This window comes from Anolis sagrei, chromosome 1 (assembly GCF_037176765.1).
Source record: "Anolis sagrei isolate rAnoSag1 chromosome 1, rAnoSag1.mat, whole genome shotgun sequence".
In the NCBI taxonomy this organism is placed as follows: domain Eukaryota; kingdom Metazoa; phylum Chordata; class Lepidosauria; order Squamata; family Dactyloidae; genus Anolis; species Anolis sagrei.
This window is the reverse complement of record NC_090021.1, coordinates 162,676,993-162,704,687: the sequence shown is the minus strand read 5'-3', so window position 1 is coordinate 162,704,687 and position 27,695 is coordinate 162,676,993. Positions and strand designations below refer to the sequence as shown.

The 27,695-nt window shown below is 43.6% G+C and overlaps 1 protein-coding gene across 1 annotated transcript in view; it reads left to right on the top strand.

Moving 5' to 3' along the window:
* ITGB2 (integrin subunit beta 2) overlaps positions 1-27,695 on the top strand; it is a 58,313-nt gene continuing 30,618 nt past the window's right edge. Inside the window, exons 1-4 of the mRNA XM_060783663.2 lie at positions 1-83; positions 22,583-22,643; positions 24,720-24,808; positions 27,237-27,417. Of these exons, the coding sequence (XP_060639646.2) occupies positions 22,586-22,643; positions 24,720-24,808; positions 27,237-27,417 (328 nt within the window). The 5' untranslated portion in view covers positions 1-83; positions 22,583-22,585. The remainder of the gene's footprint in view (positions 84-22,582; positions 22,644-24,719; positions 24,809-27,236; positions 27,418-27,695) is intronic.

The following is a 27,695-nucleotide window of genomic DNA, read 5'->3' as shown; positions in this document are numbered from 1 at the left end:
TCAGAAGTAACTGCTCAGAAGAAGAACTTTATTTATCTCAACAGGAAGGGGTCGTTGAGAAGAAGCCACAAGGATCACTTGATGTAGGTTTCTAAAATATCTTCCTTTGTTTTCTGGATAAATTTTCTATTTGGGTAATTTTATCCATCTTGTTAGATTTGTAACATATTTGTTTTACATTTTAAATAAGAAAGGGTCTCTATACTGTCATGTTTTTTCTGCATTATCCTCTCTCTCTCTCTCTCTCTCTATATATATATACACAAAAATATTCATCTTTTTCTGCATTATCCTTTATATATATATGTTAACAAAAATATTCAGAATGTCTGACCTATATAGTCTTCTTGTAGTGTAGATATGTCTTAAAGGCACATGTTACATGTACAGTAAAGTTATTGAACTTCAGTATTAGATGGACACACTATACTGTTCAAACTTTTTAAACAGAGGGCCAGGTCACAGTCCCTCAAACTGCTGGAGGGCTGGATCGTAATTTGGAAAAAAACATGAATGAATTCCTATGCACACTGTTCATATTTTATTTGTAGCGCAAAAAAACACTTAAAAACTATACAATAATTAAAATGAAGAACAATTTTAACAGATATAAACATTAGTATTTCAATGGGAGTGTGGGCCTGCTTTTGGCTAATGAGATGGGATTGTTGTTGTTTTTGTTGTTGTTGTGTGCTTTCAAGTCGTTTCAGACTTAGGCTGACCCTGAGCGAGGGCTGGGTAAATGACCTTGGAGGGCCGTATCTGGCCCTCGGGCCTTCGTTTGAGGACCCCTACACTATACCAAAAACACAACAACAAGGATCCTAATTTACTTGACTAACTCATCAGCCAAAAGCAGGCCTACATTTCCATTGAAATACAGGCAGTCCCCAAGTTACAAACATCTGCCTTACAAATGATTTATAGTTAAGAACGGAGGGGGAGGGGGTGAGACAACACAAAGTTAGAAAAATCTACCCCTCAGAAGGGAAATTCACCCCTGGAAGAGTTATCATGGGGAAAAGGTGTCTCCATTGAAGCTTTCTAACCAATCCTTGTTTCCACAAGTTGATTTTTTTCAAAATCCAATGATCTCAGGGACAGAAAGTGAGGTGAAATCTTCAGAACAGGGACATAGACAGCAAAATAAACATCATATGGGTGTTAACTCTTCCCCATGCTATCCAAAGCTTATATAATTGGCTGGAGATTAATAATAATAATAATAATAATAATAATACTTCATTTACATCCCGCCCCATCTCCTTGAGGGGACTTAAAATGTTACATTTTACAATAAAATGTTACACTTAAAATGTACCTTTTCTGACTCACACAACTGACTCACCTTTTCTGACTTGTTCATAACTTGGGGACTACCTGTACTGGTAAGTTTATGTTGGTTAAATTTGTTCTTCTTTTTAAATATTGTATTGTTCTTTTTGGACTACAAATAAGATGTGTGCAATGTGCATAGGAATTGGTTCATGCTTTATTCAAACTGTAGTCTGGCCCCCCAACAGTCTGAAGAACCGTAAACCAGCCCTCTGCTTAAAAAGTTGAAGACCCCTTCAACTAGAAGACAATACCTTCCAGCTAACTTGACCAGGAATGCCATAGGCACATGTTCCTCTTTTGTGAGTATGCCATTTGCCACAGTAGGTGACAGATGCTACAAAAAAGCAACCTTTCCAAGCTTCAAATGCATATAACAAAACCTAATAATGCCAGGTATCCCCAACAATTTCTTTGTTCTAACTCACACAAGTCATCTGCGTTTTTCTCAAGTGGAATGTCAAATGTTTGTTTTACCATTATGTGAATCTCCAGCTGTAGCTTAAATAAGATTTAGTCGTAATCTTTCAAATGACCAATTTGAATGGATCTTGTAGTAGGTAGATCTCTCTTTCTGAAGTTGGGAGAATACAACATGATGAAAAGTCAGTAAGCAAAATGACTAAAATAGCTTTCAAGAAGTGAGGGAGTCATGTACAGATTACAACATCCTTTCTGCACATTGTTTCTTGTTGTTGTAATGTGGGTATAAGGTATCATTTGAAAGCAGAACTTCCAAAGTTCCCTAAAAAGACTTAACCTCATCATTTCAAGTTGTCATTTCCCCAGTAATTTGTTACTATAATAAGAATAATAATTTGTGAAAGTAACTATTTACTTTCTTGTTTCTCGGACATAAATTAAATGGTTACATTACAAGTGTTTTAAAAATGAGAATGTTCCAAACTGCTGTCCACTTTGCTGTCACTTCAACACCCAAAGCAGAGCATGAGGCAGTCACAAAGGGCCAGCATGCACCAGCATTCCTCTACCATTTAATGAAGCCACAGCCCCATTAAGTGACGTAAAAGTTGCAGTTCCATCACAAATGGGTTATCCCTGGTAAATTGTATTTACAGTCAAAATGTAATTAAACTATGCCTTAGTTATTGTTTACTTCCAAGCCCTGAGGTAATGGCAAGTGAGATGCCAAAGCACTGGGAAAGAGCAAACATTGTCCTGCTCTTCAAAAAGGGCAAAAAGAACAAATGATACAGGAGTCTGTCTGCAAATATCGTGATTTATTTATTTATTGTGTCAGGAGCAAACCAAACAGTTGTATTGCATTTTTAAAAAAACAAACAAACAAAACACAAAGTTTGCAAGCTTGGTAGTTGATTAAATGTCCTTTGACCAGTAGCTGGCCACTTGGGAGTGCCTCTGGTGTTACTATAAGAAGGTCCTCCATTGTGCATGTAGCAGGGCTCAGGTTGCATTGCAGCAGGTGGTCTGTGGTTTGCTCTTCTCCGCACTCGCATGTCGTGGATTCAACTTTGTAGCCCCATTTCTTAAGGTTGGCTCTGCATCTCTTGGTGCCAGAGCGCAGTCTGTTCAGCGCCTTCCAAGTCGCCCAGTCTTCTGTGTGCCCGGGGGGAGTCTCTCATTTGGTATCAGCCATTGATTGAGGTTCTGGGTCTGAGCCTGCCACTTTTGGACTCTTGCTTGCGGAGGTGTTCCAAGCGAGTGTCTCTGTAGATCTTAGAAAACTATTTCTTGATTTAAGTCGTTGATGTGCTGGCTAATACCCAAACAGGGGATGAGCTGGAGATGTCACTGCCTTGGTCCTTTCACTATTGGCTGCTACTTCCCGGCAGATGCCAGGTGGTGCAATAACCAGGGGTCCTCAAACTAAGGCCCAGGGGCCGGATACGGCCCCCCAAGGTAATTTACCCGACCCTTGCTCAGGGTCAACCTAAGTCTGAAACGACTTGAAAGCACACAACAATAAAAATCCTATTTCATCAGCCAAAAGCAGGCCCGCACTTCCCATTGAAATACTAATAAGTTTATATACGTTAAAATTGTTTTTCATTTTAATTATTGTATTGTTTTTAAGTGTTTTTTTGCACTACATAAATAAGATATGTGCAGTGTGCATAGGAATTCATTCATGTTTTTTTTCAAATTATAATCCGGCCCTCCAACAGTTTGAGGGACTGTGAGCTGGCCCTCTGTTTAAAAAGTTTGAGGACCCCTGGGCTAAACAGTTAATTTCTCCAGTGGTGCAGTGATCAGTAGGAGCCAGCATGGGTTTATCAAGAACATGTCCTGCCAAATTAAGCTTGTACCTTTTCCAAATTTATTTATTTTGTGCCAAAAGCATTGCATAGACAAGTAAGTTTAAAAACTGATAACAATTAAGGGATCACAAGCAGCTAAATAGTTTTAGACCAAAACAGGCAACAACAACTGCATTATCTGTAGCTTTAAACAGTTCCTCCTCTGTGCAAGAGGCAGGGCATTGTGGGCAAGCATACAGATGTGGAGTTGTCTGTTTTGCTCCACAGTCGCACAAGGCGGAGGAGTCTTCTAGGTAGTGCCCCTTTCCCAGGTTGTTTTTTGATCTGCCCGCTCCACTTCTGTCCAAGTTGCCCATTCTTGCTTTGCCCCTTTAGGCAGAGCCTTGTGGGGAACATCCAGTTGGAATTTGCTGCCCACAGGGATAATCTTGCTGTTGCTGGAGGAATATTTAGAGTAGTGGTGGTTCTCATTAAACTTTTCCTTGATTTAAATCTACTGGGAAGAGACTAGTAGCCATACAGTGGGTGGCTTTCACAGTGTTCATCCTTATTTATTTCACAATTGGCAGCAACTTCCTGTTGCACATTGACAGGGGGCGGGGGGGGGGGGGAGTGCCAGCTATCTTATAGAGTCTAACAACAGGTGTACATTTAAGATATCCTGTGATTATTCTACATATCTCCAGATTGGACTACTGTAATGCACTCTACGTGGGGCTGCCCTTGAAAATGGCCCGGAAATTCCAACTGGTCCAACGGGCGACGGCCAGGTTGTTAACTGGTGCTCCTTACAGGGAGAGGTCAACCCTCCTGTTTAAGGAGCTCCATTGGCTGCTGTTCATTTTCCAGTCCCAATTCAAGGTGCAGGTGCTTACCTACAAAGCCCTAAACGGTTTGGCACCCGCCTACCTGCGTGACCACATCTCCGTATATGAACCCACATGATCTCTCCGATCATCTGGAGAGGCCCTGCTCACGATCCCACCTGCATTGCAAGCGCGATTGGTGGGGACGAGGGACAGGGCCTTCTCCGTGGTGGCCCCCTGACTCTGGAACTCTCTCCCCAAGGACATCAGACAAGCCCAATCATTGGCAGTCATTAGGAAGAGCTTGAAGACGTGGTTGTTCCAGTGTGCCTTCCCAGAATAGGAAACTTCTAGCATCATGTCCCAAATGCACTTTACTAGAAATTTAAGATTGCCTGCACACCGCACCTATCTCCAAAAACCTATCCATCTCACCTGTCATGCTCAGCATTTGTAAAATTTTAATCATTACATTTGGCCCGGCCTTATGCGTCGTGGAGTTATTGTCTAATGTTTATTGCTATTGATTTAATGTTTATTGCTTGTTTTATGAGTTTATTTATTGTTGTATTTGTTATGCTGTTGTTTTATTGATGTGTTGGGCCTTGGCCCCTTGTAAGCCGCACCAAGTCCTTCGGGAGATGTTAGCGGGGTATAAATAAAGGATTATTATTATTATTATTATCATCTCATTTAGTGATATATTCACCTGCTTCACATGGGCAGATTTATGCCAGATGGGGTTAGGCATAAGACTTTTCCCCAACAAGGTCTCTGGTTTAGTAGATGACGGGAATACTATGGGTGTCCTTGATCTGGATTCCAGGAAAACATTAGATAAGGTCCCCTGTAACATTCTGATTATTAAACTGATGAAATGTGAAATAGATGGGAACACTGTCAGGTGGATCTATAACTGATTGGAAATCTGTGCTCAGAGAGTCATCATCAGTGGTGATGTTTCAATCTAGAAAGAGGTCTTGAGTGGGATGTCTGAGGACCATTGCACTTCAACATTTTTATCAATGACTTAAATGGTGGGGTGGCGGATAGGAACAGAATTCAAAAGAACTTAGGTCACTATACAATTGGAAGGAAATTAACATACTGAAATTCAGTATAGTGAAATGCAAAATTCTATGGCTAGTCTATAAAGACTAAATGCACAGGGATAGGATACTACATGATGGGAGGAACTACGTGCAAAAATGCTTTGCGGTTATTGCTGATCATTCATTGAACATGAACCAGTGTTGTGATGCTGCAGCAAAGAAGCCAAATGCTATCTTATCTTGCATTAATAGAAGCATAGTTCCTGAGTTGTGGGAAGTAATAGTTCCACTTTGCTCTGCACTAGTCAAACCTCACCTGGAATACTCTATGCCAGGGGTCCTCAAACTTATTAAATAGGGGGCCAGATTACTGTCCCTCAGACCGTTGGAGGGCCGGACCATCGTGCAAGGGAGGCTGCACTGCGCAGCCTGGCCTTCCGCAAAGCCCCTCGCAAGGCACAATCCCCTGACACGCCTCACACTGCCAGTCAGGGCTGGCAAGCAATGGAAGCTGGGAGGGCTTCAAGCGAGAACAGGACGTGGGGTGTAGCCTCCCTTGCCTCATATAATACAGTTCAAAGCAGATATTGTGGGGTTTTCTGCCTTGATTTTCTGAGATATAGAGATGTGTGGAGGGGACCTGGGTGTCCTTCCACACAGCTGTATAACCCAGAATATCAAGGCAGAAAATCCCACAATATCTGCTTTGAACTGGAATATCTGGCAGTGTGGTCTCAGATAATCCAGTTCAAAGCAGATATTATGGGATTTTCTGCCTTGATTTTCTGGGATATAGAGATGTGTGGAGGGGACCTGGGTATCCTTCCATACAGCTGTATAACCCAGAATATCAAGGCAGAAAATCCCACAATATCTGCTGTGAACTGGAATATTGGGCAGTGTGGACTCATATAATCCAGATCAAAGCAGATATTGTGGGGTTTTCTGCCTTGATTTTCTGGGATATAGAGATGTGTGGAGGGGACCTGGGTGTCCTTCCACACAGCTGTATAACCCAGAATATCAAGGCAGAAAATCCCACAATATCTGCTTTGAACCGGAATATTAGGCAGTGTGGACTCAGATAATCTAAAGCAGATATTTTGGGATTTTCTGCCTTGATTTTCTGGGATATAGAGATGTGTGGAGGGGACCTGGGTGTCTTTCATACAGCTGTATAACCCAGAATGTCGAGGCAGAAAACCCCACAATATCTGCTTTGAACTGGAATATATGGCAGTGTGGACTCATATAATCCAGTTCAAAGCTGATATTTTGGGATGTTCTGCCTTGATTTTCCAGGATATAGAGATGTGTGGAGGGGACCTGGGTGTCCTTCCATACAGCTGTATAACCCAGAATGTCAAGGCAGAAAATCCCACAATATCTGCTTTGAACTGGAATATATGGCAGTGTGGACTCATATAATCCAGTTCAAAGCAGATATTGTGGGATTTTCTGCCTTGATTTTCCGGGATATAGGGCTGTGTGGAAGAGCCCAGAGTTGGATGAGAAAGCATAAATCAACACAGAAAACATGTTTATGAAAACACAAGGCTAGGCAGGGAATCACATCCGTTCCATCAAAAGAAACAAAGATTGAAAATAAAGCACAGAAACAGCAGGCGAGTAGAAACCCTGGCAGGCAATTCCAAATCAGAAGCCCCACAGCTGCGGCCTGTGTTCAAAACCAAGACAAGAAGCCACCTCAGAATTCCTCGCTGCCGGGCATTTCCTGCCTTCCTTTCCCTTCCTCCTCAGCCCCAGGAGCCTGGGCTGATTCTGCTACACGTGTTTTGCAGCGGCAAGGGGAGAGCAGAGAAGGAGGGCCTGCGAGGCCTCAGCCTCCGTTTGAACTCTCCTCCGAGAAGAGGCGAGCCAGGCTGCCCTCGCGCCACAGGACAAACCAAAGGCGTGGTTGTTTGGAAAGGCGCTTCTCTCAGGGCCCTTCCATACAGCCCATCGTGCAAGCCACGCAAGGGAGGCTGCACTGCGCAGCCTGGCCTCGTTCAAAGCGCCTCGCCGCTTGCAAGGCCCAATCCCCTCGCCTGCCTCATGCTGCACGTTGGGCCCGCTCCGCACGGCCTGTTCTCGCGCCTCTCCCTTGCCTGGCTCGCACGAGGAGCAGCGCGAGGCAGGTAAGTTGCATCACATGGTCTGGCCTTCAGAAAAGCACCTCGCCGCTTCCATTGCTTTCAGGCACGACGGGCGGTGCGAGGCAAGCGAGGGGATTGGGCCTGGCAAGCAGCAAGGGGCTTTGCGTGATGCCAGGCCAGGCCGCGCGGGCTGGATAAATGCCCTCCGTGGGCCGCATGTTTGGGGACCCCTGCTCTATGCAGTTCTGGGTGCCTCATTTTAAGAAGGGTATAAATATGCTGCCCCTGGTGACGCAGTGGGTTAAACTCCTGAGCTGTTCAATAGATGGGAACAATAGATGGGGCCAAGGTGGTCCACACCTTAGTCACCCCTAGACTGGATTACTGCAATGCACTCTACGTGAGGCTGCCCTTGAAAACGGCTCGGAAATTCCAGATGGTCCAACGGGCGGCAGCCAGGTTGTTAACTAGGGCTCCTTACAGGGAGCGGTCAACCCTCCTGTTCAAGGAGCTCCACTGGTTGCCATTCATTTTCCAGACCCAATTCAAGGTACCTACAAAGGCCTGAACGGTTTGGGACCCGCCTACCTGCGTGACCGCATCTCTGTATACGAACCCCACACAATCTCTTCGATCATCTGGAGAGGCCCTGCTCTCGATCCCATCTGCATTGCAGGCGCGATTGGTGGGGACGAGAGAGAGGGCCTTTTCGGTGGTGGCCGCTCGACTCTGGAACTCACTCCCTAAGGACATCAGACAGGCTCCAGCTCTGGCAGTCTTTAGGAGGAGTTTGAAGACGTGGTTGTTCCAGTGTGCCTTCCCAGAATAATGATCCCATAGCACTTTGTCCTCCGAAGCACTTTACATATTAGGTCTGCTTGTACGTTTTGCACAAATGCCACTTTCACCTTTTTGCCCATGTCCCGGCATCATTTCCAATTTTAACTTTACATTTGGCCTTCCCACTGTTTTTAATTGTGTGCTGTCTTATTGTTAATTGTTGCATATTTTATTGTCTATGTTTTTTTATTTTAATTGCTTGTATTGTTGTTATTATTGTTTGTATTGTTGTATTTGGGCTCGGCCTCATGTAAGCCGCACCAAGTCCCTTGGGGAGATGGTAGCGGGGTACAAATAAAGTGTTATTATTATTATATTATTCAACTTGTTCGAATCTGGGGAGCGGCGTAAGCTTCCGCTGTCAGCCCCAGCTTCTGCTAACGTAGCAGTTCAAAAACATGCAAATGTGAGTAGATCAATAGGTACTGCTCCGGTGACAAGGTAACGATACTCCATGGTGTCTACGGACAACACTGACTCTTCGGCTTAGAAATGGGGATGAGCACCACACCCCAGAGTCAGACACGACTGGATTTAATGTCAGGGGAAAACCTTTACCTATAAATATGCTAGACTATGTTCAGAGAAGGGCAATTATGAGAAGAGGTATGTGGAACAGAATTATGAGCAAAAGTTGAAGGAGTTGAGCATGTTCGGCTTAGGGGTGATATGATTGCCTCAAGGTCTGGCACAGAAAAGAGTAGGGAGGCCTGTCCTTGCCTCAGCGGATAGAACCAGGTCTTATGGACTTGGGGCAGTTTATACGGGGACAGGCCTGAACAGCATAATTAAAATATAGCACATTAAATATATAATGGCAACATAAAACAAAATACAACAACATCAACCAACAACTAATGAGCCCTGTGATAACAATCAGTTTCTGGGTGCGAGTGGGTAGACTGGTGCAAAAACAATTGTGAGGATAGGGCTGATGGATAAAGTGCATAGATCATATGGCAACAGTGGAGATAGAAGGCAGTATGAGAATAGAGCATTATAAATATAAGTGCAGAACAATAGTAAAGTGCACAGGCAAGATTTTGGGTGCTAGTTCAATTGAAAATTAGAAGAAACTTCTTGACAGTAAAAACCTTAGCAGACTCAGTCTTCTCTGCATCTTCTCCCAGTTTCCCTGTGGGTGAATTCCTACAGGCCCAATATTCCATTAGATCCAGGCTTTTTGGAAAGGTTCAGATCTAATGGGGTATCTAATCAATTCAGAACAAAGCAGGGATTTAATTCGCTTTTATCTGAGGTGCCATTTTGATGCGTCAGATAAAAGCGTGACAGGCCCCGCATTTTGGGCTTGTCTGAAAGGGCCCTGAAAAAGTGTGTGTGTGTGTGTGGGTAGTGATTCATCTCATTTATATGCTGATGTAGTGTAGACGTCATACAAATGTTAAATCATTACACTTTAGAGTAATAGTATTCACATATGAGTCCACAAGATATATTATACAGGCACACACAACAGATGCCTTCAGTAGAATCCAATCACTGTACCAAATCGACTTTCCATAGACGCATCTATACTGAAAAATTGATAGTTTGACATCACCTCTATAATAATAAATAATAAAAAATTATTTATATCCACTGCCATCTCCCAGAAGCGACTCAGGGTGGCTCACAATAGCACTCAAAAGTGCAGCACACATAAAATACAACAATACATGAGCATATAAGACAATAACAATGTAAATTTACACAATTTTACATAAGCATCATACAAACTCTTATTTAAAATTTCAATAAAATGCAATAGTTGCTGCAGATACAAAATAGGCTGTATTCAAGTATCAATCGCATAAATTTCAATGCAAGTGAAACAAATCACCTCGAATTTAAAAGTTAAGCTTCTAATCATGATCGAGGGCTTGTTTGAAGAGCCATGTTTACTCTTTACATCAACAGCTCCATGCTGTAGAATCCTGGGAGTTGTAGTTGGTGAACCCTATACGGCACCAGCCCAGCGTACCTGTCCAAACATATCTCCTTCTACGTCCCACCTAGGAATTTAAGATCTTCTGGAGGGGCCCTGCTCTCGGCCCCGCCCTTGTCACAGATGAGATTGGCGGGGATGAGGGACAGGGCCTTCTCGGTAGTGGCCCCCCGCCTGTGGAATTCATTCCCCGGGAAATTAGATCATCGTCACCCCTCCTCTCTTTCAGCAGGAAATTAAAAACATGGATGTGGGACCAGGCCTTTGGGTAATCTGGCAGACTGACAAGGACAATGACGACTAAAGCTTTGGAAACGGACTATGATAAGCTGAATGAATTTATTAATTACGGACTTGGCGAAACGATGGCCACCTGACTGGCTTTTTATTGTATTAATGTAATGTTTTAACTGTTTATAATTATTGTTACTATGTATTTTATTGTGTTGAATTGTAGGCATCAAACGTATGCCGGCTGGAAGCCGCCCTGAGTCCCCCTTAGGGGGTTGAGAAGGGCGGGGTAGAAGTACCCTAAATAAATAAATAAGTACCACCACACTTTGGCAGAGAAGGATAGAAATTTTGAAAAATTAGAATTCCCATGATTCCATAGCATTTATCCATGGAGGTTAACGTGGTATCCCAATGTAGATGTGCTAAGTAATTTCAGCAACAATAAGAAGCACAGATTCAGGGCCTGGTGTGTTAAATTGGGCTCCTCGCAGCACTTTGTCTTATTTAACTGTAGCCATAATGGGTATCCTCATGAAGACCACAGCAATTGACCAAATGTCGTGATCCACCAAAATGTCAAAATATATCTAAGAGCAGTAAACTCAGCTATAGCATGGCTTCTCATTCTACCCCATTTCCGATTTCAATAGAGTTTCCTCAAACTGTTGCAATTTTTGTTGCTCATTGCTGTAATTCACTTTTCAACTCTGTCCTTCCTGATAGCAGCCTCTGTTAGAATTTTGTTTCACAAACAGGTCTGTGTCAAGGGGAATCAGGCCTGGGGAATCATCGGGGGGAGGGGAGGGCTTGGGGGGCTTGAGCCCCCCCCCCCCGAAATTCTCATGGTGGTCCGCGAGAAGGCCTTACTGGTACATTATTTGAACTGTTATGTTTATACATATCATGGTCTGATCACCATGCTCAATATATCCCATATGCATGGGGCTATTGGGGTACCGATACAAAAGGTTTGCTAAGGTAGACCCTCTTTCACTCAAACTCAGACCCCCCCCCCCCCCCGAATCAAACTCAGCTCCCCCTGAAACAAAATCCTGGCTACGGGCCTGAGGGGAATAATAACTTCTGGCTGGAGCTGGTTAAAGGGAACACGTAACTCCACAGTTGAAATAGCTTCACTGGCTACTAGTTCATTTTTAGGCACAATTCAACATGATGGTTGTGACCCATGTATGACTTGGGTCCAGCCTGTCTGAAAAGCTTTATCTCCCAATATGAGCTTCACCCAGTTTTAAGATCGTCAGAGTAGAATTTGATTTGATCTTGTCTTTAGTCCCACCAGCAACTTAAGCAGGTTGGGTGAGGATCCAGGAGAAAGTCTTGTCGGGGTCCACCTACACAGTACAATTAATGCAATATGGCACCAGTTTAACTGCCATGGCTCAATGCTGTGGAATCATGGAAGGTGTAATTTTACTTTAACCAACTATGTTGTTTCTTACCAGACTACAACTCCCAGAACTCCATTGGGTTGGGCCATGGCAATCAAACTGGTGCCATACTGCATTAATTTTGCAGCGTAAGATGCTGCCTCAGTGTCTGCTTCCAGACTATAGGTTGGCCCACCTACTGTTCTCTTTCCACTGGCATGTTAAGACCACGCTGTTTCCTCCAGTCTTTGAGCATTAGCTGTCCTGTTGCAGAAGGTCTTTTTATTGAAGAGTGTAGTTATTTGTATTTCTGAAACTCACAAACACTTCTCAGAGTGATATTTTTGGAGCATAGAAAGGTGAAATTGTGGATATTGAATCTGTGGATGAGGGGATCATACTGTATTATTATATTTGAACTACCTTTTAAAAATAGCTTAAAATTGATATATTTAATGTGGTTGCTTTTTAGATTATTTAATGTTTGTTTTCTTGGTGGTTTTAATAGTATTTTCTTTGGGTTGTAGGTCTTTTCGGGCTATATGGCCATGTTCTAGTGGCATTCTCTCCTGATGTTTCGCCTGCATCTATGGCAAGCATCCTCAGAGGTAGTGAGGTCTGTTGGAACTAGGAAAATGGGTTTATATATCTGTGAAATGACCAGGGTGGGACAAAGGACTCTTGTCTGCTGGAGCGAGGTGTGAATGTTTCAACTGACCATCTTGATTAGCATTTGATGGCCTGGCTGTTGTTTGGTGTGGCTTGTTAGTGCAATCTTTTGTTGAGAGGTGATGAGATGTCCCAGATTGTTTCCTCTCTGTTGTTTTGCTGTTGTAATTTTAGAGTTTTTTTTAATACTGGTAGCCAGATTTTGTTCATTTTCCTGGTTTCCTCCTTTCTGTTGAAATTGTTCACATGCTTGTGGATTTCAATGGCTTCTCTGTGTAGGCTGACATGGTGGTTGTGAGAGTGGTCCAGCATTTCTGTGTTCTCAAATAATATGCTGTGTCCAGGTTGGTTCATCAGGTGCTCTGCTATGGCTGACTAATAATAATAATAATAATAATAATCTTTATTTGTACCCCGCTACCATCTCCCCAAGGGACTCGGTGCGGCTTACATGAGGCCAAGCCCACAGCACATCAATAAACAAAATAATCAATACAAACAGATTAAAATAAAACTCAAAAACAAAAATACACAATGAGCAATTAACAATAACATACAGCATTTAAAAACCTATGGCTGGGCCAAATGTAATAATTAAAATTTAAAATGTTGGGCATGAACAAGATACGGTAAACTAGGATAGGGTTTTCAAAGAAAGAAGAGGGCGCTCAGACAATCCTAATCAATATTAAAGTGCATTTGAGGACATGTTGCTAAGAGTTTTCCTTATTCTGGGAAGGCACACTGGAACAACCACGTTTTCAGGCTCCTCCTAAAGACTGCCAGCGTTGCAGCATGTCTGATGTCCTTAGGGAGTGAATTCCAGAGTCGAGGGGCCACCATCGAGAAGGCCCTCTCCCTCGTCCTCACCAATCGCGCCTGTAGGGCCTCTCCAGATGATCGAAGAGATCATGTGGGTTCATACACGGAAATGCGGTCACGCAGGTAGACGGGTCCCAAACCGTTCAGGGCTTTGTAGGTAAGAACCTGCACCTTGAATTGGGACAGGAAAATGAACTGCAGCTGGTTGAAGTAGTCTGCAGTGCCTTTCATGTTCCTTGATTCGTGTTTGGGCGCTGCGTTTGATGGTCCCTATGTAGACTTGTCCACAGCTGCATGGTATTTGGTATTTTCTTTTATCTCAACTTTGTGAGTGGACTTGGGACCCATATTGAGAAAAATGTGGGATATAAATAAATTAAATCAGCAAAACTATAGATCTCTGTCGCCCTCTAATTCTTCTGATCCTGGTTATAATCTCATTACAGGAATTGAAAGATAAAAACAACTTTCCTCATTGCTACTGCAGTTCCTCATTCCCAGAAGTATTAACTTTTTCATACTGATAAGTTTTGTTAAATACTTATCAGTATGAAACAGTAGTAAAATAGTATAAACAAAGAATAACTGGATTGGTATTTTAGCAACAGCATACTCACCCAAATAAATCTATCACTTCCCACAAACTATAAGGTCAAAATATTTCTCAGTAACTTTGGTTGATGTTCAACTAACACCATTTAAGCCTTGCCTTTTATGGTCATTCCCCCTCCTCTCCTTTAGTCACTTTCGCAATCGCACCACAGGACTGTCATACTCTGTTGCTATATTTGGCTAACTTCTGCCAAATTTACCAGTGGAAAAGAGATGCTTCTGCTCTTAATGTTTCCCAAAAATCTATACAATCAATGTCCTAAAGCAGGGATCCTCAAACTATGACCCAGGGGCCGGACACAGCCCTCCCAGGTCATTTACTCGGCCCTCGCTCAGGGTCAACTTAAGTCTGAAACGACTTGAAAGCGCACAACAACAACAACAATCCTATCTCATGAGCCAAAAGCAGGCCCACACTCCCATTGAAAAACTAATAAGTTTATATTTGTTAAATTTGATCTTCATTGTAATTATTGTATTGTTTTAAAGTGTTTTGCACTACAGTGTGCATAGGAATTCATTCATTTTTTTCAAATTATAATCTGGCCCTCCAACAGTTTAAGGGACTATGACCTGCCCCTCTGTTTAAAAGGTTTGTGGACCCCTGTCCTAAAGAAATAGTGTGAACCACTGATTCTTTTTATCCTCGCTTAAAACAAAAAATGAGTTGTGATTCCAAAGCAGCCATTACCCTTTCTTCCACTGCCTGCTTTCTTTCCTGTATTTCCTCTCAGTCAAAGTTATTGACGCCTGAAATGTCCAAAATGCCCACATCAATCATTATATTGATTATTCCTTTCCACAGTCTTCAAAACAGCCACCAAAACTTAAGACTAAATCCAATAGTGTTTGCAACATACTATCGTGACGCATGCTATATGTGGTCTCTGTATCTGTCTCAATACAGAGACCACATGTCTGGTTATGAGATCTTTATTACTAATAGACTCTCTTCGTCACCAACTCAAGTTCATCAGTCACCCTCATGACCTCCTACAAAGTAATGACTTTAGCTAGATTTCACCTGTACTTCTCAAAATATTGTCCTTTAGAAAGAAAATAGCTGAGTTTCAGAAAGTAAATGTGAAAGCACTTCTAAGAGCTAATGCACACATGCATGAAATCCTGGACTCACATTAGTTGAGCTTCTGCCTGTCTTTGCAATGTTTCTCCACATCCAGTGGGGATTGAGAAATTTCCTTGGTTAAATCAGCTTTGGGCCACATTGGGCAATGTTAGCACGTGCAACAGAGTTTGCTTGAAATGCTGGAGCATTTCACATCTTCTGGGTAGTGCAGACAACGGGATCAAGTCCAGTTTGAACTGTCCACCGCCCACATGGGACACCTCTATCCTCACCATTTATCTGCACTCATCAGTGCAGGAAAAATAAGTCAGAATATGGAGCCCCCAGTGGTGTAGTTGGTTAAACTGCTCAGCTGCTGAACTTGTTGACTGAAAGGTCGTAAGTTCGAATCTGAGTAATGGAATGAGCTCCCACTGTCAGCCCCAGCTTCTGTCAACCTAGCAGTTCAAAAACATGCAAATGTGAGTAGGTACCACTCCAGCAGGAAGGAAACAGCACTCCATGAAGTCATACCGGCCACATGACCTTCAAGGTGTCTACAGACAACGCTGGCTCTTCATCTTAGAAATGGAGATGAGCAGCACCCCCCAGAGTCAGACACAACTGGACTTAATGTCAGGGGAAAACCTTTACCTTTTAAGTCAGAATAGGGTGCCTGCAATGGACAGTAGGTTTTAAAGTGATGGTCCAAGTAACCCAATGCAGTCTTGCGCAGGTGGACACTGCGGACGCCAGTCTGCCATCACAGCAGTTGCAGCAAAGGGTGTGTGGCACACTTCAGCGCCAGTCCAAAGTTTTTCTGTTCCAGACTAGCTGCAGATTTACCAGGCAGTGTAGACTTGCTACACATTAGTTATTAGGTTCACTCCTTTTTATCTACTGGCAAGTAAACCTATATCAATCAGGTGAGGCTGCTCATTATAGATTCCAACCCAACCCCATGTGTCATGTGCAGAAATCTTGGCATGTAGGTGAACACTACCCAGTCACTTCTGCTTCAAGTTCAACTGCTAAACAAATGGTGTGTCTTTCGTCTCTGACCTATTGTAATTTTGAAATCCTGCAAGGAAAACACTTTCTGGGCTAAGATTTGTGGGTTGTTTCTACACTCCTTTAGATAGCAAGAACTTTCAGCACCGTGCTTCATCAGTTCTTTGGAATTCACTGTTTCTTGCCACATCTGCACATAGCCGTTCTCTGAGTACATTTAATATTTCCCCATCATTCTGGGGAAGAGAAGGTGATGTAAGCGCTTGGAAATGGGCTCCACCTTGGAATAATGGAAGCACAACAATTGATAGTAAATCTTATTATCACCAACAAGAACTGATAGAAGGACACCTGATGAGCTACAGAGGCTAGGAAAGCAAGTAACAGCAGTTTGATCAAATGGCTTTTACTAGGGGGTATTGGAAGGTTTTTCTCTTGCTTTGTGTAACTGTTCAAGTACATTATGACCCCAAATCCATTTCTGACCAGGCTGAGATTACTTAAACAATAGGTCCAACAAAACCACTAAATTACCACATAATTAGAGCCCCCAGTGGCGCAGTGGGTTAAACCCCTGTGCCGGCAGGACTGAAGACCGACAGGTCACAGGTTTGAATCCGGGGAGAAGCAGATGAGCTCCCTCTATCAGCTCCAGCTCCTCATGCGGGGACATGAGAGAAGCCTCCCACAAAGATGATAAAACATCAAATCATCCGGGCATCTCCTAGGCAACGTCCTTGCAGATGGCCAATTTTCTCACACCAAAAGAAACTTGTATTGTCACTACCTCTGAGGATGCTTGCCATAAATGCAGGCGAAATGTCAGGAGAAATGCCTCTAACACATGGCCATATAGCCCAAAAAAATCTACAACAACCCAAAAGCAACTTGGTTTCTCAAGTCGCTACTGACACGACCAAAAAAACCCACATAATTGAATTGGAGGACATAATTGAGTTGGAGGCTTCTAAAGATACATCCTCCAATGTGACACTATCGTAACTTCTGGGGAAAGTATATCAAATAAGTGTCCAGAGGACCTTGCAAATTCCTAAAATGGGTGACAAACTCATTTTCATGGAGTGCCATAGCAGCCTTGTGGTTTGCCTTCAAAGGGCTGTTGAATCCATAGATGAAAAACCATGGATACAGAGGATCAGCTATAATTTTTTACATAGTGGTCAGTGCTCTGTACTTTTTACCCAGTTTGGGTCATGAGATTTTATTGAATGATAGCTCTGTAGATAATCTTCACTTCACTTTATTTCTTAATTAGTCGCTCTCCACCAAGGTGCTCCGAGCGACTTACAGTCTAAAATAGCATTTCACAATATGAAAACATTCAACATAAAAACATTCAACAATGACTATTTGGCAAATTAGATCTGATTACTTAAATGCACAACCAAACAGCCAAGTCTTGAGTGCCTTTACAAAAGGTCAGAACTCCGACATTGCTCTAATATATGGAGGCAATGAGTTCCACAGAATTGGAGCATAGGTCGAAAAAGCTCTACGCCTTGTAGCTTCCAGGTGTACCTCCCTAGGCCCCGGTATGTATAGGAGATTTTCCTGGGTGGATCGAGGTGACCACTGATGGAGAAAAGGAATGAGGCGGTCCCTAAGATATAAAGGTCCTTGGCCATTTTGAGCTCTAAATGTCAGGATCAGTATCTTGTAAGAGGTCCGATGTTCTATTGGTAGCCAATGCAGTTGTTGTAGAATCTGTGTAATATGGGATCTTATAGATGATCCCGCTAGCAGCCTGGCCGCCGCATTTTGGACCATCCGAATCTTCTGAGTTGTTGACTTTGGAAGGCCGGCATATAAGGCGTTGCAATAGTCCAACCTGCGTGGATTACTGTTGCCAATGCTTCTACCGAAAGGTAGGATGCCAATTTCCTTGCCTGCCAAAGATGAAAAAAGGCCTGCTTACTTATGGCAGTGATCTGGGCCTCCATCATCAGCGATGAATCCAACACAACCCCAAGGCTTTTAACAGTGGCAGATGGAACCAGAGCTTCCCCATCGAAATCAGGCAGAGACTGGATTAATTCTGGCGACTGGCGAGGCCAGAAGATCTCAGTTTTAGCAGGATTCACTTTTAGTCTGCTCACTCGCAGCCAACTCATCACTGCTTCCAAACACAGCCTAAAGTTCTCAGGAATCACGGTTGTCCGAGGTTCGAGACGCGAGAGTAGCTGGGTATCATCTGCATACTGGTAGCACTCTATGCCGAGAGGATAGCACCCTGGGGAACTCCACAGCAAAGGCAGGAGCTCTCAAAGCTTTGGCCTGACCACTCCACCCTCTGTCTCCGGTCCATTTCAGGGCTAAACCTCGTACACCAGACGTAGCCAATCGATGAATCAGCAAGTCATGGTCCACAGTGTCAAATGCAGCTGTGAGGTCCAAGAGTACCAATAGCGCTGATCCGCCTTGGTCTGCGCTATTGGTACTCTTGGACCTCACAGCTGCATTCAACACCGTGGACCATGACCATGGACCAATCTGTCATGTAGACTGAGGATATATGGGAACTGAAACCCAACAGCACTTGTGGCTCTGAGATTCTTGGAAGGTTAAAGGATATATTCAAGGTAGACCTCATATCCACAAGCTTTGTGTTGTTGTTTATTCATTCAGTTGCTTCTGACTCTTCGTGACCTCATGGACCAGCCCACGCCAGAGCTCCTTGTCGGCCTTCACCACCCCCAGCTCCTTCAGACTCAAGCCAGTCACTTCAAGGATCCCATCCATCCACCTTGCCCTTGGCTGGGTGGCATGGTGAAAGGGGCGAGAAAAGGGGCCCTCTTCCTTTTTCCTTCCATTTTCCCCAGCATCATTGTCTTCTCTAAGTTTTCCTTTGTTCTCATAATGTGTCCAAAGTACTTCATCTTTGCCTCTAGTATCCTTCCCTCCAGTGAGCAATTGGGCTTTATTTCCTGAAGTATGGACTGGTTGGATCTTCTCGCAGTCCAAGGCACTCTCAGAACTTTCCTCCAACACCACAGTTCAAAAGCATCTATCTTCCTTCGCTCAGCCTTCCTTATGGTCCAGCTCTCACATCCGTAGATGACTATGAGGAATACCATTGCTTTAACTATGTGGATCTTCGTTGCCAGTGTGATGTTTCTACTCTTCACTATTTTATCGAGATTTGTCATTGCTCTCCTCCCAAGAAGTAAACAACTTTTGATTTCCTGGCTGCAGTCTGCGTCTGCAGTAATCTTTGCACCTAGAAATACAAAGTCTGTCACTGCCTCCATGTTTTCTCCCTCTATTTGCAAGTTCTCGATCAGTCCGGTTGCCAGAATCTTGGGGTTTTTGTATGTTTAACTGCAACCCAGCTTTTGCACTTTCTTCAAGCTTTGTATCTCAATTCAAACCCCACAATCCCGACTAATCAGAGCAAATAGTAGTCTTCCAGATGCTACTGAATCAGACCTCCATCAGCTCTAGTCGTGATGTCTAATTATGAGGAATACAGGAGTTGTACAGGGTGAGGCAGCATAACTTCCTTTTTTAAAAAGTGTGCCATTCAGTCGATTGAAGATGTAGCGGAGTGCTAGTGGTCTCGTTCGAGAGGCGGGAGTATAAAGTTTTGTCCAGACACAGTTCAGTTGCCATCATGCGTTGGAACAGTGAGGAGCATGCTTTTGCCGTTGAGGTCTACTTTTCGAGCGGATTTGGAGTGGCCAGCTCGCTCTCCAGATTTGGCCCCTTATGATTTTTTTTCCTATGGGGTTTTTTGAAATCCCATGTTTCTGTGAACCGCTCAAGGACCCTACAAGATTTGAAGACCAACATCCGGGAAGAAATTGCCAACATAACACCTGCTATTGATATCGAGCCTCTTTTAGGAGGGTCTCCCCAGCCGAGGAGATCCCGAGGACCGCACCAAAGAGAGTCCTTGAACCTTGGTGAGGGCAGCAAAGCCAATTCCAGCAGCAAAAATATTTAAAATAATAAATCCTCACCAAAGCGGAAGAAGTTGGCGACCGAGGGGTCTTTATTTGCGATTCAGCTGTAATCGGATACAAGTGTAGGGATATTTCCTCTAAAAGCATACCGCTACAGAATTTACAAGCATTTTTATAGAGAAAACACAGCAAAACATTTTGAATTTCCCGCCCGCCCCTCTCCTCCCGGCTTCACGCTGATTGGTTGACAGCCCGAACAGCTGGGAGGAGGCTTGGCGGCCCGCCTTGCTCTGGGCCAATCAGCGAGCTTCTCCGCCTCCAGAGGGCCAATCGGCGCACTCCTCTTGCTTCCGAGGATGGGCGAATCAGAAGAGAGAAGGCAGGACGACCGCGGACAATGGGGGAAATGATGGGATTATTGATAGCCGGCCAGCTGGAATGTGAGGGTTTGTTTTTGGCCAGCTAGGTGTGATCTTTACAAAAAAGATTTTCCTGTCCTTGATGGGTTTTGGTGGAGAGAACAAACAGGATCGGGACAGGGGACCCCAGGGGTCATTCCTGTCCTTTGTAAATCAATCAGAGTGTCCAACTAGACTTCCTCACCCGCCAGACGAACTCAGAGAGCGGGAAAGGAAATCTCAATTTGCTATTGTCAATGCAGATGTGAAATAATCAAAATAAGTTTCGAGGGAGGCAGGGGTCCTCCCTCGGGCATTCCAACAATCCTTGGTCACATTTTCTAGGGCAAAGGGCAAGGGGAAAGGTGGGAAGCAAGCGATACTTCATGCATTGTCATTAATACAAAATTCATATAGGAAAACCCCATTCCCACCCCACATCTTAATCATTTAATAAAATAATTGATTTTTATTTGAAAATTTGAAGTCCCATGCTCCTGGGGAAAGTTCGTGGAAACGGAGGTGGCTTGCAGTCCGAGACAAACAGCAGAAAGCCATTTTTCCTTGGTTAATGTCAGCAGCTGGGCGCAGTGTTGATCTGTAGCAAAATCCATAGCTTGGTCCTTGGGGAACTACAACTCCTTCCCAAGGACTGGGCTCCCTGCCCGGCCCCCTCTCTGAGGTCTCCTGGAGGCATCCGCAGCAAGTCCCGGTTGTGGGGCTAGGCAGGAATGAACGGCAACAAAGAGAAATGGACTGCTTGCGCCGTGCCGGCAGAGTTTGACAATCAGCTGTTTTCTGTCAAATTTTATTTCTTAAAACAAAACAATTATTTCCCAGGCGTAGGGATCAAAAATGAGAAAAGCATGATAGCAGTTTAGTTAAGAATCGAGTAAAGAAAAATATGGCATTAAAACGGGGCCGATCCGCCATTTTGAGATTTTAGCGGATACGGGGGCCCAATAGGAAGGCCTCCGTATCCGCGGTTCCAATTGACGCAGATTCGGCCTCCCCGGGACACCCAGAAGGCATCCCAGGCAGGCCCGCAGTCTCCCGGAGCCTAGAAAGAGGTTTATTTCATGCATAGGTTAGCTCAGGCAGCAAAGGACACAAAGTATCAAACGGAAAAGTTAAAAGTTGCAAATTTTAAGTACCTTTATTAGGGATTTGTTACAAAGTAAGGAGAGGAGGAAAGTGATAGAAGGCTGAGTGCAGTCCTAGGTTTTGAGCTGTCTGCTGGGGCGCATTCCATCAGTTGGTCCCAAACTTGGCTCCCAGGAACTGCGGAACTCTCCGCTGCGGTTCATACCAATTTGAAGGCGGGGGCCTCTGCCGCTCTCGGGGTCACTATGCTGGCAAGAGTCATGACAAACGGCAGAAATCGGTTTACTCAGTGTATGGAGAATGGAGAATGGGGGACGTCACCTATCTAATTTGATCTTCAAAACTACATAAAACAAAACTTTAGGTATGCGGCTACATTATAAAAAAACATTCTGTTTCATACAATAGGTTTTATTAAGTTTTGAAAAAAGAAAGTTATGCTGCTGCACCCTGTAGTGCAGCATCTAGAGGGCCGCATAAAATGACATGGCTGGCCAGATTTAGCACACATGCCTTGAATTTTACACATGTGTCCTAAAGAAACCATTTTCTCCAGGTTGCACGTAAGTTAAACTGTGGGGATGGGTTCTGTGATTACAGGTATCTTACAAACTCATCATATGAGCTGATTTGCCCATTGTATGCCACTTCCTCGCCCCTTTCGCCAAGGAGCCCATTACACGATGCACATCTACTTTCGGCTGGGTGGCACGGTGCTTCGAAAGCAACATGGGATGCTTCTTGTGTTGCCTTTACTACAATGGGGGAAGCTGGGTGGTAGACACTCCCACCCCTCCAGTGGGAAATCAGTTCTCCATGTCCCCCGCCGGGACCCCATGGTTTTGCAATGATACATGGTGAATCCCTCACTTAATGGGAGAAGGTCCTTACTACATTACACATACTGCATACATTTTACTTTTCACTCCACATGTTTGTTTTGGTACAGCTGAGTTCCATAGCTGCATGCATGCTTTGTAACATGTTTTAAAGACACAACTCCAAGTAGTCTTTTCATTCTGTATCATTTACATTTCACAGGAAATGCGTCCCAAATGCTTGCTTTTGCTATTTGGAGCTGAGCTGCTGTTCCTGACAACAGGTGAGATGGTACTTGCTGCAATTAGGCTTTTTTTTTTTTTTTGTCGTATCAGGAGTGACTTGAGAAACTGCAAGTTGCTTCTGGTGTGAGAGAATTGGCCACCTGCAAGAACTTTGCCCAGGGAACGCCTGGATGTTTTGATGTTTTACCATCCTTGTGGGAGGCTTCTCTCATGTCCCCGTAATGGGGAGCTGGAGCTGATAGAGAGAGAGCTCATCCATGCTCTCCCCAAATTCGAACCTGCGACCTGCCGGCACAGAGGTTTAACCCACTGCGCCACCGGGGGCTCCTATTATGCTGAAACAGTGCAATTATGCTGAAACAGTGTAGGTGGATTCTCTTGGAATTATGGAAGGAAGCAGGTTAATTATGACAAATTCATAGGGGTTCTTCTGAAGCCCATTGAAATAAAATAATGTTAAAGCATTTTAACATTGTGGCCACACTATAGTACAAATCAGTGCTGCAACTAGTAATGGAAGAAAAGTTGGATATCCCCTTTGGGGAGAATTAACATAAGCAAGAATTGTTGCTTAGTACCTTCAGATCATTTCTGATTTATCACAACACTAAGGTAATCCCAGCATAGGATTCCCTTGGCATGCTTTGATCCTAGAAGATTTGTCTTTGTCTCCCTCTAAAGCCTCTTCTACACCGCCATATAATCCAGATCCTCAAAGCAAATCTGGATTTTATATGACAGTGTAGACGGGTCCTGTCACCCATCCAAAGTAACCCAATCAGTTCAGGCCCCGCCTATCTCTGCGATCACATCTCCCTCTATGAACCAGCGGTGGGAGGCCCTCCTCTCGCTCCCACCACCGTCTCAACCCCGGTTGGTGGGGACGAGGGAGAGGGCCTTCTCAGTGGTGGCCCCCTGCCTCTGGAATGTCCTGTCCAAGGAGATAAGGCTGGCCCCATCCCTCACCTCCTTCCGTAAGAACTTGGACTTGGTGGTTTCATTAGGCTTTAGATAATTACTAGTCTCAAATCTCAAGCCCTTGGTCCAACAGTTAGGACTTGGCCTTTTACCCCATCCATTTCCCAGTTCCCTGTCATCGGAGGGTGATATCGAGAGCGCTTTTGGAAGGGTCTCCTTGGTGAAGGAGACCCCGAGGACCGCACCAAAGAGGGTCCCTAAACCTTGGTGAGAACAGGGAAGTCAAATTCCAGCGATAAAAATATTAAAAATAATATAAATCCCACCAAAGCGGAAGAAGATGGCGACCGAGGCTCTTTATTAGCGATTCAGCTGAGATCGGATGCTATTCACCTCAGGAAACATTGTTTAAGAAAGTGCTTCACCACAGTAAAAGTCAATTAGAATACATATTACAGTAAAACATTAAAACAGCAATTACAATCAATAACTATAATGGTCAGTCGTCACACTAAAATCGTTGCTCATCATCCTCCATCCATATCCTCGGGTGTTGGCTCACTCTTCGAATGCCTGTCTCCATAACCAAGTCTTCATCTGTTTCCTAAATGTCAGGATAGAAGGGGTGGTTCTGATCTCCAGTGGGAGAGAGTTCCACAGTTGAGGGGCCACCACGGAGAAGGTCCTGTCCCTCGTCCCCACCAGACGCGCTTGCGAGGCCGGTGGGACCGAGAGCAGGGCCTCTCCAGACGATCTTAATAATCTTGATGGTTCATAGGGGAGAATACGTTCAGAGAGGTAAACAGGGCCAGAGTCGTTTAGGGCTTTATAGGTTAACACCAACACTTTGAATTGTACTCGGAAGCTAATTGGCAGCCAGTGGAGCTGGTGTAACAGTGGAGTGGTGTGCTCCCTGTACCCAGCACCCGTTAGTAGTCTGGCTGCCGAGCGTTGGACTAGCTGCAGCTTCCGGGCAGTCTTCAGAGGCAACCCCACTTAGAGAGCGTTGCAGTAGTCTAAATGGGATGTAACAAATATCTGCTTTGAACTGAATAATCTGAGTCCACACTGCCATATAATTCAGTTCAATGTGGATTTTATACAGCTGTGTGGAAGGGGCCATAGAAGATGTTTCTCTACTTTGATACCAATTATTATTAATCTTAACACTGTTTTTCTTTCTCCTCCTCCTCAAGCACTTGCACTTGAATGCACCAAATACAATGTAAAAACATGTCAAGAATGCATCCGATCTGGCCCTGGTTGTGCCTGGTGCAAAAAGCTGGTATGTTTTATTCAATCTCATATTTTATAGCATAATTGTATATTGCTGCACTATTGAGTGCTTTCTGTGAGCCACACCAAGCCCCTTCGGGGAGATGGTGACAGGATACATATAAAGCTGCTTTTATTATTATTATTATTATTATTATTATTATTATTATTATTAGCTGTCCCCTGCCACGCGTTGCTGTGGCCCACATGGGGGTTCTGTGTGGGAGGTTTGGCCCAATTCCATTGTTGGTGAGGTTCAGAATGCTCTGTGATTGTAGGTGAAATATAAATCCCAGCAACTACAACTCCCAAATGTCAAGATTCTATTTTCCCCAAACTCTACCTGTGGTTCACATTTGGGCATATTGAGTATTTATGTAGAGTTTGGTCCAGATCCATCATTGTTTGAATCCACAGTGCTCTCTGGATGTAGGTGAACTATAACTCCAAAACCAAAGGACACTGTCCACCAAACCCTTCCAGTATTTTCTTCTGGTCATGGAAGTTCTGTGTGCCAAGTTTGGTCCAATTCCATCGTTAGTGGGGTTCAGAATGCTCTTTGATTGTAGGTGAACTATAAATCCCAGCAACTACAACTCCCAAATGACAAAGTCAAATTTTTTGAGTGAAAGACATACATTGGGTTGTTAGGTGTCTTGTGTCCAAATTTGGTGCCAATTCGTCCAGTGGTTTTTGAGTCCTGTTAATCCCACAAACCAACATTAGGCAGGCTATAAATATTGTAAATAAATAAATAAATAAATATTTATGGCCTAGATCAGCTGTTTTGGTATTTTAAAATGCGGGCATGCACTGGAGCAATCCACACCAGGGTATTCAAATGAAATCACATGCTTTCCTGCAAGGATATTCAGTTGTGCGACTATGCACATTTTTCAGCCAGAATCAGGTTTGAAGTGCACTTTTTAAATACGTGCTTTTCAGCTGTTAATCTGAATCAGCATGCATTTTCGTGAAATGTCATTTAGCCAATCCTCCCCTTTTAACCCGGTTTCATCCGCATCTTAGGGCATGTGTAGAGGGATCCTGAGAGAGTGGGCTTCCAAGAAAAGGTCATATCTGGTGCCTTTTAGGTGGATAGACTAACAAAGGGTATTTCTAATACAGCGCATTCAGAATGCATATATATGCAACATACATAAACTATATGTGATCTACTCCTTTCAAACTAGTGAAGAAGTAAAAGTAACTGTCCACCTCCTATCTTTGCATGGTTCTTGGCATGGCTTCCCACTATTGTTGTGGGTTTGACCAAAACAGCAACTAAATGCCAATCATGAAATGAGTAGTGAGGTACAGAAGTTGGTTACTGGCTCCATTAAATGTGCAGAAGATGCTCTTAAAGTGCAAATCTAGGAAAAGTGTGAAAGAGAGCATCAGCCATCGGCTCATGAGATGGGCTGGAATGGACCTCAAACAGAATAGCGTGGCATAAAGAAGTGGCATAATAAAACTCTAGCTTGCACAACAGCCCAGAAGAGACAACAGGATCAACTGCTTATATGACCCTCTTCTCCTTCCCATTGCTGAGACTGACTCAGAACATATCCAGTGATGAGTAAAAGTAGGAACTGTCATAATTTCCACTGAAAAGCAATGAATTATGGGCAAAAAAGTAACACAGTTTCATTCTTACACAAAGTAACTGGGAAAGTGGGGGGAAAGACAGGCTTAGATACAAGAAATATGTGTGATGGCTGACCATCTCACAAGACAGGGAAAAATGGGAGGGAACAGGACAACACGGTTCCCTGCGCTTTCTCCCAATTTCTTCATCTAAATGTGATGAGGGGTCTGGGTTTTGAACAACACAGAGACTATAAAAACGATCATGGAGGCTTTATGCTACCCATGTGCTGGACCTTCCTCGTCCCTAATGTAAAGTGTCTAAAGTGTTCTCATTTTCTTTAAAAGTCTAAAAATATTATGCCTGGAATCTGGAAGTCATTGATCACCACAAATTAGTTTCCAGTTTTCTTATATTTCTACTGTATTTCTCATAACTTTTCCTGTCTGCTGAGTACTTTGTGTCTTTTATCTCAGGATGGAGACAAATTCAAGTATTCTAATGGATTTGATGAAACTTGATGTGATGTGTTTGTCCCCTACAGTCCTGGATATAACATGAAACCTTCATGACATGAAGTGAAGTCTAATCCCTTTAAGGCTCCAATTCTTTTCCATCTTAAAACTGGTCATTCTGCTCTTATGACTTTGACACCAGTGCAATTGTTCTCTCTCTCCATTGTCCCCAACCTAGGGTAGATTGTGCATGTAGGTGTGTGTAGATGCTTCATGAGATTTTCCACAATTCTGTGGATTTTTTTAGTTCCAATATTGTTTGACCATGAAAATTTGAAAATTATTCTCATGAACCAGCATGGCTTACTTTGTTTTATGTTTTATATGAATTACAGAATTTCACAAAAGTAGGAGAACCAGATTCTATTCGCTGTGACACCAAGCAGCAGCTTCAGCAGAAAGGATGTGAAGGGAACATTGTTTTTCCTGAAAGCGTTGCCAACCCCCAAACGTTTGGTACATCAAGAGCAAATAGAAACCTTTCTCCTGAGCTGGTAGACGCAAGACTGAGAAAAGGTATCCATTTATATTAATCCTTATGAATACTAACTGAAACTTGAAGAGGTGAATGTCATGACAGAATAGGATGAAAAAAGTGAGATCTCTACAAATATTTTTGGACACACGGTGAATATCTGCTGATTTAAAAACGTTTGTCCCAGTTTCTTTTAAATTTTTATTTATTTATTTATTTATTTATTTATTTACAGCATTTATATTCCGCCCTTCTCACCCCGCAGGGGACTCAGGGCAGATTACAGTGTACACATATATGGGAAACATTCAATGACAAT